Source organism: Muscardinus avellanarius (genome assembly GCF_963383645.1).
Source record: "Muscardinus avellanarius genome assembly, chromosome: 4".
Taxonomy (NCBI): Eukaryota; Metazoa; Chordata; class Mammalia; order Rodentia; family Gliridae; genus Muscardinus; species Muscardinus avellanarius.
Window position 1 is genome coordinate 118,535,322 of NC_137789.1, and position 14,346 is coordinate 118,549,667.

General features: G+C 55.2%; 1 protein-coding gene across 2 annotated transcripts in view; it reads left to right on the forward strand.

The window, feature by feature from the left end:
* Nucleotides 1-2,891: 2,891 nt before the first annotated feature.
* ADAMTS14 (ADAM metallopeptidase with thrombospondin type 1 motif 14) overlaps nucleotides 2,892-14,346 on the forward strand; it is a gene marked incomplete at both ends in the record, with an annotated part of 72,269 nt that continues 60,814 nt past the window's right edge. The window contains 2 exons of one of the 2 annotated variants that reach the window (XM_080693992.1): nucleotides 2,892-3,140; nucleotides 4,689-5,128. In XM_080693992.1, the coding sequence (XP_080550118.1) occupies nucleotides 3,068-3,140; nucleotides 4,689-5,128 (513 nt within the window). The remainder of the gene's footprint in view (nucleotides 3,141-4,688; nucleotides 5,129-14,346) is intronic. The other variant, XM_080693991.1, reaches the window with a different exon arrangement.

Genomic DNA, 14,346 nt, shown 5'->3' on the forward strand with positions numbered 1-14,346 from the left:
TCTTGAGCCTGCGTCCCTCCTGTCTCAACCTTCCCAGTACTGGGATTACAGGCATGTGCCACTGCACCTAGCTGAGGTAGTGCTTTTGCAGGTGAGTGAGCAGGTGTCTCAGATCTGAAGTCAGAAGTCTGGCCCTCCTCCAGCTAGCTGTGTGACCAGAGGGGAATTCCTTTGCCACTTCAGACCTCAGTTTACCCAACTGCAGAATGGAGGTGGGGCCAAGTGTGGGGTGCGCATCTGTAATCCCAGCGACTCAGAGGCTGAGGCCGGAGGATTGCAAGTTCAAAGTCAGCGTCATCAATTTAGCAGGAACCCTGTCTCAAAATAAAATAAAAAATGAGCTGGGCGTGGTGGCGCACGCTTGTAATCCCTGTGCTTGGGAGGCAGAGACAGGAGGATCGCACAGGTTCAAAGCCAGCCTCGCTGGCTTAAGAGACCCTGTTTCCAAATAATAATATAAAAATAGGTCTGGGAGTGTAGCCCGGAGGTAGCAGGGTTGCCAGGAACCCCAGTACCACACACACACACACACACACACACACACACACACCCCAAAACAAAATAAATAAATAATAAATAAAATGAATGGGAGTGTAACTCAATAGGAGAGCACATGTCTGAGGTCCTGGATGGGGCATTGTCTATGCTTAAGAAGGTGGCAGGAGGCCAGGACTGTGTCCCTCCCCAGTTCTGGGGTTTGCTCCACTCTAGCCCACCCATCCCATCTGCCTCAAACTTGCTGCACGACCTTTTGGTGCTGGGCACCTCTATTTTCCATCTTTCTGAATCACGGGCTCCAGTTCGTCCACCTCTCTCCTCCTGCCTGGGACACTCACTCTAGGCAGGCTGGCCACCTCCTGCCATGCTTGGCCACCCTCTGAGCAGGACCCTGTGCTCTGGCCCCTCTCCTGCAGAAGCCTGGGCTCAGATCCTCCGTGACCCCGTCTACCTGTCTCCCCTGGCTTTCAGACTGTCTCTACATGAGCCCGGCTCTCCCCATTGCTCCACACAACACCAACATTCTGCATTCTCCGCCCGCAGGAACTGGGCTGGATGTGGTAAAAGCCTGAGGAGACCACTAGCCAGAGAAACAAGCCCTTCTCTCCTGCACCAAGTTCCAAGCCAAGCTGGGAGGGTTGGAGATGTAGAACTCGCCTTCTCAGGAGGGTCCGCAGCCATGCCCATGGAGTTCTTTGCTTTGGCCCCATTTGTTTGCAGAAATGGGGCCACCCAGTCATTCCCCCACCTTCTGGCCCAGACTCTGAATTATGCCCCCATATTCCCTCTGCCTAACAAAGGCTTCCTCAGTGGAAAAGAGCTTGGACACACAATACTTGCCAACAAAAGCAACCATTGTAGCCCCAGGGCGGGGGGCGGGGGCAGTGAAACAGGGTGAGGTTTGCTTTCAGATTGCCAAGTCTGGCTCCAGGGAAGTCCCTAGTGCCCTGCTCATGAGTCAGAAGCTGGGGTCCCAGCTGCAATCTGTCCCTCTTGACTTGCCCTACTGGAGGCATGAGGAAGGGGTGAGGTGGGGCCAGGGCACCCTAGTTTCTGAGGGGAATTTTCTCTGGGATGGCCTCTCAGCAGAGGCAGAAAATGAGCAAATCTTATGATATGTGTCTCTTCTGTCCCCACAGGGTCCCCGCTCTGCAGCTTGGAAAACTGCAGCCCAGCAAGGCGAAGCCACCATCCGTGGTCATTAGCTGGCTTGCAGAGGGCTGGAGCAGAACCTCCCCGACCCAGCCATGGTTCAGCTGCTTCTCCTACTGCTCCCCTTCACATTTCTGTTCCTTCATCCTGCTCAAAGCCCTATCTTGACTTCACAGATGTTACAGGACCAGAAAGAGGAGGAAGAGGAGTCATTTCTGAACTTAGTGTAGGTCAGTTTGGTGGCGGCCTTTCTGATGTTACCTGCAGTATATAATACACGTCAGCTCTCTGAATCCGCTTCAGAAATGACTTGGCTCTGAGAAACGTCAGCATCAGTTCAGACGTTCTTTATTTCACACTTACAATAAAAAAAAACCACCTCCTTTCTCTAATTCCTACCTCCAAATTGCTTAAAATATAATCAGTTTGCAAATTCTTAGGAAGGAACGTGTGCATAGAGTAAACCAAAGCATAGGTTGGGCCCTTGGCCCTGAATTCTCAACACCTGCAAGAAGGAGCGTCCACTGTCATCTCTCAGACTCTCGGCTCTTCCCACCGCGGGCCACAGCTGGTCTGGCGGTGCCAGGGTGGAAGCCAAGGGCACTCGGGTATGGTGCGTGTGCCTGTGCTGCAGTTCACGCTCATTTCACAGAGGGGTAACTGAGGATCAGAGCTAGGATTTCAGTCAGGGCTGCTGACTGTGAAGCTTGGCTCTTCATTCCTGTCCTGACTAGGATACAGGACAGTCGGTGCACCTGGGACCCAGGGAGCTGTAGTTTGCGAACTGTAGATGTATGGGGGTCAGTGGTTCCAGCGCATCGAGTTCATTATGAGAGGGAGGCGCCTTCTCTTGGGGGGCTCACCACCCCCTGCCCTCCAAATGCAGAGAGGCCAGGAGACCGGATTCGGGCCATCACTCCGGAGAGCCCTGGCGTGCGAAGGTCCCGCTGCTCTGTGCGCCGGGAGCCCCCGCTCGGGTCCGCGTGGCACTTCCGATCCGGGTTGCTCCGCAGCACTCCCCAGCCCGCGCCCCGCCCCCGGGCGCGCGACGCCCCCCGCTCCGACCCGCGCCCGGCCCCGCCCCGCCGGTGTGCCCACCCCTGGCCCGCCCCCGGCCCCTAGCCCTGCGCCCGCCGCGTCCCGGAGCGTCACGGCGCGGGCGGGCCGAGCCGCGGGCCCTTGGCACCGGGCGCTGGAGCCTCGGCGGCTCTGCGGCCCCGCGGCGGCCTCTGGAGCCCGAGCCAGCGGTGCCGGCGGCGGCGCCGTGCGGGGTCGGCGCGGGCGGGCGGGAGGCTGCGAGGCTGCAAGGAGACGGAGGCCGGCGGGCGGGCGCTCGGGCACCCCCGGCGCGCCCCACCTCGCTCGCAGCCGGGGCCTGGGGCTCCCGAGCCTGCCGGGCCCCGTCCCGCGCGGCCACATGGCTCCGCTCCGCGCGCTGCTGCTCTGCCTGCTGCCCCTGTACTGCGCCGCCGCGGGCAGCCGGACCCCAGGTGCGGGCAGCCGGACCCCAGGTGCGGGCAGCCGGACCCCAGGTGCGGGCAGCCGGACCCCAGGTGCGTGCGGGTCGGGCGCCAGGGGACGCGAGGGGTCCGGGGTGCGTTCCAGGGAGGCTCCAGAGGACAAGGCCATTGGGACAGGGTTCCAGCCTGTGGGAGGCAGTGCGCATTTTGGGACTGCACTGCTTGCTCAGAACCCCCCCCCCTTATTTTTTTCCCCCCTGTCACTAGAAGTAGAGAAATCTCCAGGAGGGGATTTAGGAACCTTGAGTCGTCTTAGGGTGTGTGTGTGTGTGTGTGTGTGTGTGTGTGTGTGTGTGCCTACCTGCGTGTGAACATCCTCCCCTTGCCCCACTGTCTTTCAGCACAGTATCTTCTCTATCTCCAACTTGTGCATGCGTGCGTGCATGTGTGTGCATGTGCATGTGTGTGTGCATGCGTGCGTGTGTGTGCATATGCATGTATGTGTGCGTGCGTGTATGTGTGCGTGCGTGCGTGCGTGTGTCTGTCACATACAGAGTCAGGCTAGCAGGTGATCGGCTTCCATCACAATGAATATTGGCCACTCACTTCTGCCCTGAAACACACCGGTATTCTTGGTTCCCAAACCCAACACAGTTTTTTCAGACTCTGCAGATACCCCACCTCAGTGGCCTTGGACCAGCTTGAGGGATTTTCAGGACACATCGTTTTCTGTTTTATCAGTGCTATGAACCAGAGAGGTGAGGGATAGAACTGTGTGGAAATGAAAATTCTCCATGAATCACCAGGCCTGGGAGTCAGGAGCTGTCATTCCCACCCAGCCTGGCTGCGCGCCGGGAGAGCCTGGGGAGGATGGGGTGGCATGTGGCCTGGAGCACTGGCCATGACCTCACGCTCCACTCAGCCCAAGTGGGCAGGTCACCCCCTGGGTGTCCTTTTATTTTTGAAATTCTATATTTATTCTGCTTGGGGCTGGGCCATGTAGAAATCTCAGCAGCCTCTGTGAGGCATTAAAAAGTTTTCTTTCTAACCTTGAGGGGGGGGGGAGTATAGAATGATGTATTCCGTCTCACCTCCCCATCTCCACCTTTTTTTCATGACGGGACCACGGTGAGCCCGTTTCTAGGTGTGTTTGTTTTTCCAGCTGCATTCCTGGGAGCTTGGCGAGGAGGGCCCTACCCCAGGCAGGGCTGGTGACTTCAACTCACTGAGGGATTTGGGCAGATCTAGCCTTCCCTCTCTTGCCCTGGAGGATTTCAGAGAATCTCAGTCCTTTCCTAGGCAGTGCCCAGGGTTGGAAGCCTTGTTGCTAGAGGGATAGCACTGTTCATCATGTGTTTTCTTCTGCTGAATTTAAAAAGGACCCGAGGGCTACGGGGAGTGATTTATGTGGGCAAAGCACCTGAACACCACTCACCTGAGTGTAGAGCCCAGGAGCTCAGGAAGCGGTGGCCGGCAAATGGATGCGCTTGAGCTAAGGGGTCCATCCGATGTGCTACTCAGGGTTGCCACTTCCCCTTACCTCTGCCCATGGAAGTGACTCTTTGCTTACCTCCATAGAGCTGCACCTCTCTGGGAAGCTCGGTGACTACGGCGTGACAGTGCCCTGCAGCACAGACTTTCAGGGCCGCTTCCTCTCCCATGTGGTGTCTGGCCCAGCAGCAGCCTCCACAGAGAGTGTGGTGGTGCACCAGCCACCCATCCCGCCGTTGCGCTCCAGTCGCAGGGTGGCCCGCAGCCCCCTGCGCCCAGAAGGAGAGACCTTGCAGCCTGGCAGGGCGCGGCGCCACTTCCTCTACTTCAACGTGACAGTTTTTGGGAAGGAGCTGCACTTGCGCCTGCGGCCCAACCGGAGGTTGGTGGTGCCAGGAGCCTCAGTGGAGTGGCAGGAGGATTTTCAGGAGCTGTTCCGGCGGCCCTTGCAGCAGGAGTGTGTGTACTCGGGAGGTGTCACCGGAATGCCTGGGGCAGCTGTTGCCATCAGCAACTGTGATGGATTGGTAAGGGGCTCACTCAGCCTCGCTCTCCTGTGGGCCTCTCCACCAGGTCTAGCTCTCCTGGTTTTCTCCTTGGCTCCCTGGGTTTGGGATTCTTATAGGCATGTGTAGTGTGGTCTAAGTCAGGGGCTGTGTTGCCTTCCAGAGAGGGTGCTGCGTGCCCTCCTGGCCACCAGGCTCACTCTGCCAGGCAGGCAGCCACTGCATTGGGATCTTGTTCATCTCTTCCCCATCCACAGACCCACCTGGGCCATGAACTACCTGGCTGGAACCTCTGTGCCCAGACAGACAGGAGGCCTCCCTCTCTATCTGTCTCTCCTCCCGCAGCCAGCCCAGTCTTTCCTGTGCTGTGCAGGGTCCCTGTCCGAGGCCCTTGCCCTTCCTCCTCAGGGGATGCACCTACTGGCTGACTCCCCATTGCAAATCAGAAAGCCGTGGTGGCTTCTTCCTTGCTGTGGCCTGGGGCTTGCTCTCGCTTCCCTACTGCTCCCTCCCTGTGTCAGCCATTGTGAATTTTGCCCTGGTGAGTGGCTCTTTCCACAGTCCACTTTGCCAGCAACATCTGGTATGTACTGATACATCCCAAGAAGGGACCCACTTGCCCCTGCGCCCTTCAGCTTTGAGAGGCTAAGTCAGATGGGGGGATGGTAAGGAACCCCTCCTCCCCCTCCCCCGCTCACCTTCCCCTCTTTAAGGGCTGTCTTCCTGCTGAATGTCAGGAATGACTACCTGTGTCTAGGCCTGTGCTTCTCAATCTTATTCATGACCAGCCTCGTAACAAGCTGTTTTAGACGTCCCCCCACCTTTATCCTCTCCTCCTCCCACCTCATGAAGGTGTATTACCACAGGTATGCTGATATGCTTGTGGACATCTGGGCTTTATATAGAGAGAATAATTTTTTTTTATTTTGCTCTCCCCCAAGCCAGTTCTCATGCCACTTCAGGTAATAGGATGATTGAGAGTCACGGTCTAGGCAGTGGTTGGCTCTCAAAGCAGAGCGTGTGCTAGGATCACCTGAATTCCCTGTCAGAGGCACAGAATGAACTTCTCCTGGGAGGGACCCAGCATCTACATCTTCCACTAAACTCTCCAGGTGATCCATAGGACAGACTTTGAGAGACTCAGGTTGTAGGGTCAGTGGGAGAAACCTTAGACATCGCCTGGGTTTCAGGGAGAGCTTCCCTGCCAGCCTGCCTGGGCTCCACAGTTCTGTGCCACAGGGTCCTCGGTGCAGAAGCTGTACCATGGCCAGAAGTTCTGGTGGATGTGAGGAATGATCTGGGGGTGTGGTGTCTATGCAGATGGAGAGACAGAAAGCGCTGGTTCACTCCAGCAACTTTGCTAAATCACACAGGGAAGTCTTTCTCAGGTGAGTAGCCGGGTAGACGGTTAGCTCGACAGTCCCAATTCTCTGAATGTTCTCTCTGAGTGAGTCAAGGAGGAGATCCCCAGTCAGTCCAAGCTGGGATCCCCACTGAGGCACCAGGGCATGATCGGCACTGTTAAAACCTCCTCAAAGACCTCCTTTATCTGAACCAGTGCAGAAGTCTGTTGACAAGTCATGACTGGCTGCCAGAGGCTGCAGGGACCAGGGCCATAAAGGACTTGGTCTAGCAGCCCTTGAGGCATGAGCACATGTCCACATGGCACAGCACACTTGATGACAAACTGTGCTCTGCTTGTGGCTGGAGGAGGAGGAGGAGGCAGAGATGTTCAGTGGCTCTGGGTTTGGGCTTCCTAGGATGATGTTGCTGACTTTTGATGGCGTCTGAGAAAATGTTCTCATTAGCTTTGTGACCTTGGGTGAGTTTCGCCCTATCTCTGGGCTTTATTCTTCTTCTTTGTCCAAAGAGAGGCTGCAGTTTGATGCTCCCTGGCAGGTAGGAACTGATTCCGTGTGCCATTCTCAGAGTCCGGAGAAGGTCTCAGGGGATGTCTGTGAAAGACCTCCGGAGCTTTGTTCTGCACTTTGTATAAAACTGAGGCTCAGGGAGTGACCTGCCTGGATTCCCCTGCTCTTAGCAAAGGCTAAAGTGGACCTTACTTCATCAAACCTCAGGATGGGGCTCTGCTTACCTCCAGGCCACTGCTGGTGCCCTTGGGGGCCTCCAGAGGCCATTCCTGAAGTCCAGCATCCTTGACTGCCTGTCCCCAGGGGTGTCAGCACAGTAGCCTCCCTAGCTCAGCAGCCTCCCCTGGTTGGGGTTTTCTTACTCCCAGCCCACAGGAAAGAGCCCAGAGTCCTGTGAGAGCAAGGGGTGGCCTCGCATGACCCGGCCGAGCTCACCTATGGATTCAAAGCCCCGGTGTAGCATTTCCAGTGATAAGGTTTAACTGCACTTCTTTGTGGTTGCTGGATTCCAATCCCATTTTGTCTAACATCTCAGGCACCAAAGTTATTCAATCCAAAATAACTAAAAAAAATGTACTAAGAACATATTGAACACTGGCCATGGGCAAGGTCCATGGGGAAATCATAAGAAAACGACAGTAACACAAGTAAGACATTGGGCATGAATTCACTGCAACGCAGTGTCTGTCCCCGGTGCCCATGGTAAACCACTCTGTAGGTGTCAGGAGTAGAAGGGGCGATGGTTGCGGATGAGGACCGAGCCATCCATTTGGATGCTGTGCTTTTCACCAACACAGCGGACATGCCAAGTGGCCACAAGTCTATCCACAGACAGGGAGTTTTCTTCTGGCTCTCAGAGTTACTCAGCTATGAGGGCCGAGCGCAGGGACGAGGCAGCTCTCCTTTGAACCTGCAGTCCTGCCCAGGCCTGACACAGAGCTAGTGCCCAGTACCAACCAGGGAGGGGGCGTCCGCTGTAGGTTTATAGGGCTTGGCTTCAAACTCCTGCGGTGGGGCCTGTTCCTTGGTGAAGCATCAATACCAGAGCTGAACATGGCTCCCTGGAGGAGGTGGCGCTGGCTGGAGACTGTTTAAGCATTGTAAACATGAACAGAAGTGCTGGGCCCCTGGCCAGCAGAGAGAATGCCTGCCCAGACAGTCCTGAGGATGTTTAGGGCAGGAAGTAAGGGATGTGGGGAGGCTTGGCTGCACCTGCAAAGCTTTTTCCCTGGGTTTTGGAGCTGCTAGCCTGGGATGCTGTCAGACCTGAGTCCCAGATTGGAAACGTGTCCAGGTGGCGGCAGCAACTGGATGGGCTGCTCTTCAGAGCCACCGATGCTCTGCATCTGGGAGGAACCTGGAGGCCTGGGCTGGAGGCCAGATCTCTGTGGGACCTGGCAGTGTTGGAGGATACAGGGATGTGGATGGCAGAGTGGGGTCCCTGCTTCTTGGTGGGGCTGAGCACTTGCTGTGTCCATCCAGAATCCATGACTCCAGTCTCCGGAAGGGTTGCTTCCCCCACTGCCAGCCATCTCGGCCTCTCTAGTCCTGGGCCTTGGTGCCTGTGCTGGGCTGCGGGGCCTTGGCTGTGCCAGGCCTCCCCCTCCGCCTGCAGTGCCTCCGTGAGTCAGGGCCTGGCGCGGAAGCGGCCACACGTGTAAGATTTGTCACATCTGGTTCCGTTTTTCACTCTGTGCAGATCCTGCATTTTTGACGGGTTACTCTGAGGAGACCCTGGCAGGCGGCAGGAGGGGACTCTGACAGGGAGGCAGAATCCCAGCCCTGCCCCTTACCACGGAAGCCCTCGGAGCCGGAGCCGCAGTCCTTGTGTCTTTAAGATGGGGCTTCAGGGACCAGGAGGCGTGGAGACTGGTCACTCAAGGGCAGGGCTTTCTTTATGGAGTGATGACAGTGCCTCATGATGGGTTGTGGCTATGGCTGCACAGCTCTGTTTTATTCGAAAACCCATTGTGTACTTCAAGTGATGAGTTGTATGGCCTGTGAACTACATCTCAGTACACTGTTAAAGAAAGTGTCCGACCCACAGGAAGGCTGCAGCAAGGCGCTGCTAGGTGTCCTTTGGAGGAGGCAGTCTACAGGGTGGGATAAGTGGGCTTCGACTCTGGTGCAAATGTGTTTGACCCCAAATAAATTTCTGGATTTAGGTTAATTTCTGGGTTTAAGTTCCTCATCTACACAGAGGGGAGCAGAGCAGTTGTCTCTGTGGGTGTTCAGAGGATTAAATGAGATCATGTAAAGTGGGGCCTTGAAAAGTGGGGATCATTGCAGTGACTATTCATAGTCCCATTTATTACTCAGTAATTGTTATGGTAATTATTAGTAATGAGAAATCCTAGCTGGGTCCAGTGATACATGCTTATAATCCCAGTACTTGGGAGGCTGAGGCAGGAGGATCACAGGTTCAAGACCAGCCTCGGCAACTTGGTTGGATCCTCAGCAATTTAGCAAAGACTGTTTCAAATTAAAAAATAAGAAGGGCTGAGGGTGTATCTTGAAGGTAGAATGCCCCTGCATTCAGTCTCCAGTACCGAGGGGGGAGAAATATAAATACGAAAAATATTTCTAGAGTCCTCTTTATGGCAGTGACCATCAGTGTCATCGGAGTCCCGGCCACCTCTGGCTTTGGGGTTGCTGAGCTTTACGTCCCCCAGCACTGTGGTGGCATTGTCTGTACAGCGTGAGTTATTACTGCTCTGTAATGACTCTGACACCTCCGAGGCAGGGGAGTGCCGAGAGGGGCCGAGTGGAGCCTTTTGTTAAGGTCTCTGGGCCCCGCCCAGGCAGTTGACCAGGTCCTGGGGCTGCAGTAGAGAATCTCAAGGTGCTGTTCCTGGATTTGGGAGGCCTGCCCACCATTTGTAGGGAAGGCGGTGTGCATGCCAGGCAGTACTTAGCTCCGGGGACTGGCAGGAATGTGGAAAGGGAGGCACATGCCACGGGTGGCACTGAGAAGAAGAGGGGCACAGGAGAAGGGACATTTAGGCGATGGAGGAGGAACTGTGGGAACTGTGTTTTCCCTTCAGGGAAAGCAGTCCTGTGTCTTCACAAGACTTAGGAAGTGGCAAGTCCTCCCAGTTCTCCATGGGCAAGGAAGAATGGCAAAAATAGCAAATATGATTTGGAAAGTCTTGACCTTGCCGTGGAGCCACCGAAGTTTGTAAACAGGAGTCGCATGGACATTTGGGCCAGATGCTCATCTTCCCAGCTGCAGTGCTGGTGCCTGAAGGTTTGCCTGTGTCTCCTTGGTGGGGGCCGCTCCTTGCTGGGTGGTGGTGGGCCATCCTGCAGGGGGGCCCTGCTTCTGCCCACATTCCACCCCTTCCCTGAGGGTGTGAGTGTGTAGGCCTGCTGTCCTCGCTGTGACCGGGCCCTTGTGCAGACGCTGAATGGCTGGTCCCCTTACAACTTGTCTATACCTAGACCCTGGGGGCCAGGGGGGCACCAGTGCCTCATGTCTGGCATCTGCGGGTGCAGGCCATGTCGCCTTGCTGACCTGCGTCCCTGGCCTCCTTGGCAGTTTCAGCTCTACAGCCCTCACCCCAGCCAGGCCTGTCTGCTCCCGCCCCAGCCTTTGCTCATCCTGTGTGCCCCCTTCCCTCACTCCATGCATTTCCTGTCTCAAACACCAGCTCCTAGAAGTCAGACACTGTCTTAAATTTGTGCTGGAGTACATAGCTGGGCCCCAGGGCTGAGGGGCAGGAAGTAGACATTGCAAATGGTTTCAGGTGGGTGACAGGGGAAGGAGCAGAGGCCAATAGGAGGAGGAGGATGGAACATGGTGCCGGGGGAGGCCTTGTCCTCCAGTGTGGTCTGGTATTGTGAGTGATTTGAGTATTTTTAGAAGAAATCAGAAACATGGATTTTTTTTTAAATAAAGTGTTCAATGTTTAAGATAGTGTGTGAACCAAACACAGCAGAGCGATTAGCTAGAGGCCTTGGATTATCACTGAGGTCTTAGTCCTCGTGTACTGCAGTGCCCTGAGACTGGGTACTTATAAACAACAGAAACCGATTTCTCAAGGCTCCAGAGGCTGGAAGACCAAGATGAAGGCGCCAGCAGTCTGGAGCCTGGGAGGGCTCTGTGCCTGCTTACTCCTTGACATCTTGTGGCTGTGTCCTCCCATGGCAGGTGCACTGGAAGGCAAGGAAGGGCAAAAGGGCCTCACTAGTTGCCTCCAGCCTGTTTAGAAAGCCAGTGACCCTGTTCTTGAAAAATACGCTCTTGTTAGATTCAATTACCTGCTGTCTCAGTCAACATTCACATTGCTATAATCCAAGGCACCTGACCACACAACTCAGAGGAGGGAAGCTATATTTGCTCACGGTGTTTTGGAGATCTCAGAATGTCCGTCCATGTTAGGCTGGGTTATGTCTGCGGAGCTCAGGGCGCGATGGCGAGAAGCAGAGAGAGGGAGAGAGCAAGGGCTCTCCTCTCACCTCATGGAGGCGAGAAATGAGAGAACAAGCAAGCAAGGAGATTCAAAGTCTAAAGCACATTCCCCAGGGCTGTACCGCCAGGGATCTACCTTCCCCAGCCACACCCCACCTGCCATAAACCCATCACAGTGGGTTTATACACCAATGGGGTTACAATCATCATGACTTAATGACATAAACTCTGAATCTTAATACATGAACTGTTCAGGGAACAATCTACATCCAACTTTAACTCCTCCTAAAGCCACACTTCTTAATATGATTGCACTGATGATTGGGTTTAACATATGAATTTGGGGAACTCATTCAGAAGATAGTGGTGAGGCAGTATCTTTAGAGATAGAGATGAGCCTGTGACCCCTGGGTTGAAATACAGCTTTTTCTTTTCATGCTGTGTAACCAAGGGCAGCTCTCTAACTCCTCTGTGCCTCAGTTTTATTATCTGGGGAGTGGGCATCCTAATAGTCAATTCTTCATAGAATTGTCAGTGTGGGACTCAACACATCAGTCATGGCTATTAAGTGGTGTGACTGTTGGCTGAGTCCACAAGGTGTGAAGATGGTGACAGGAAGGAAGGGGAAATCAAGAGCACCCCATTTGCCTGACACCCCAGACAGGTCTCTGGGCTCTCTGCTAGGTGCACAGAGCCCACGCTGGGCCCAGCCTCACTCAAAGCTGTTCGTTCTCCTCAGCTGGCTCTTCGTCCTGTTGGTGCTCTCACCGTGAACACTCCTGCTAGTAGTTCCTGCAGGGCTGGGTCTTAGCACGGTCACCTGTGTGTCCCTCTCACCCCAGCATGGGGCTGTCCACAAGGCAGACTCATAGGGGATGCTGGGAGAGAGAACATAGAGGGCTTGCTTTCAGAGGTGACACTAAATTCCCATTTGTGTCTTTTAGCCCCAGCTAGATGGGGAGGGTCAGCACCTCTTTCATCTTTGCCGTGGCCAGTGGTCCATCTGCCTCTAGGTCAGAGATGACAGATAGTGAGCTGGCTTCTCATGCTTGCTGTTTAGATTTAGATAACCCAGTTCCCTTAGAAACCCTGGTCCCTTTCTGGAATCTATGTTTGCAGCCTGCAGACAAGAACTGGACACTGGAGAGAAAGTGAGCTCCCACTTTCTAAGGTGACCCTGGAAAGTGCTTTCTTCCTGCCTGTGGGGTTGTAAGGGCCTGGAGGAGTCACACCTGGGGCAAGGCTCAGTGTGAGGGTGACCACAGCCTGATCCCGGGAGGTGGGCAGCTCCGGCTTTCTGGGAGCAGCAGGCAGAGTAGGAATGACTGTCAGTTATCCCCTGCTGTGTAATAAAGCAGCCTAAAGCAGAGAAGCTTCTCAGCGACACTGTCCTTCCTCACTGTTCCTCACGCAGGCTGCGGCTGCTCAGCTGGGGGGTGGGCTGGGCTGGAGGGTGCCAGCAGGCTCAGCCACGTGCCAGGTGGTGCTGGCCGTTGCTGGCAGCCTCAGTTCTCTTCTCGGTGGCCTCTCGCCCTAAAGCAGGCAGGCTGACTTCCTTCCCTCAGTCTCAGGGCAGCACTCTAAGTAGGGAGGTGGAAGCCATTGGACCCCTTACCCTATCTCTGGAAGTTGTGTGTTGTCACTTCTGAGTGTTCTGTTGGTCTCAAGACCAGATATGTGGACAAACAGACTCCTTCTCTTGAGGGGAGGAGCAGCAAAGTCTCATCACAGAGGGACTGTGCACAGGACAGGAGTATGGATAGCTACAGCCGTCTTTGCAGGCGTACCTCATACTGACCCTACACCAGTGACTTGACCTTGCTGAGTCTCCGTTTCTGCGGTTGGAAGGTGGGTGTCTCTACTCTGTAGTTTCGATGGGTAGAAGCATATATTTAACGTGAGGCCACAGCTCTGGGGACAGTGTTTATTATTCTTGTTGCTGGCGTCTTGTAAGGGAGCTGTGGCGGAGTGTGTAGCATGTTTGCTTGGGGTCCTCTAAGACATGGCTCCAGGGCTCTTCTTGAGGGCCAGAAGGCCCTCCTGCCCAGCCGCAGCTGTCTGAGCAGAGCTGGATGCTGGTGGTTTTCCAGTCTTGAGACAGTCTGGTCTCGCAGTCTTGCCTCCTCCTCTCCCCATAGCCAGGCCTCACTGTCCGCCCTGGATTAATAACTTATTTATGATATGGAATAAAAGCCAGACATCACCTCACTGCTGCTCCTGCGGAGCAGAGTCAGCCTCTCCTGACCGCCAGGGCTGCTTTTATTTTTCTTCCTGGGCCATGGCTGTGTCTTCAGGCCATGGCAGGGAGGGTAGCCCTTGGCTGCTGGGGTTGGGGGGTCTGCTGAGTGTGGAGGGACTGTACGTGTCCGGCCATCTGCTTCCAGACCCTGGGGCAGACAGACCTGGGTGGGCTCTCAGCGGGTGCCTGTGGGATCTCCCAGTCTCCTAGGCTTTACAGTGGAAAGTTCTCAACCTAGGCTTTACAGTGGAAAGTTCTCAAGCCGTCTCCCAGGCCCTAGTGTCTGTTTCCAGTATGTGAGCCTTGCCTGCCTTTAAAGCCCCCAGAAACACCACCACCACCACCACCACAATGTAGACATGCTGCCTTCTCGGCAGCCTGGAGCTGCCTGTGACACTCAGAGTCTTCTGGTGGCATGTAGTGACTACCTCCTGTGGTCCCAGCTCAGGGCAGTTCCCACCTGCCATCCTGACCCTGTCCCTGCCTGTGGATGGAAGAGGCTCTGGGGCCTCTGCATCCCTTTTACTTTTCCAGCTGAGGAAGCTGAGGATTAGGGAAAGGAAGAGACTCCAGGCTCACGCAGAGCAGGTAGATGTCCCAGTGGGGCCATGGGGCCCATGTTCTTCCACAACCCCAGAGGCACTGGAAGAGGATCGAGAGTGTATGAACAGTAACTCCAGGCCATTAACAATGTGATGTCCAGGAATCAGCGACCGAG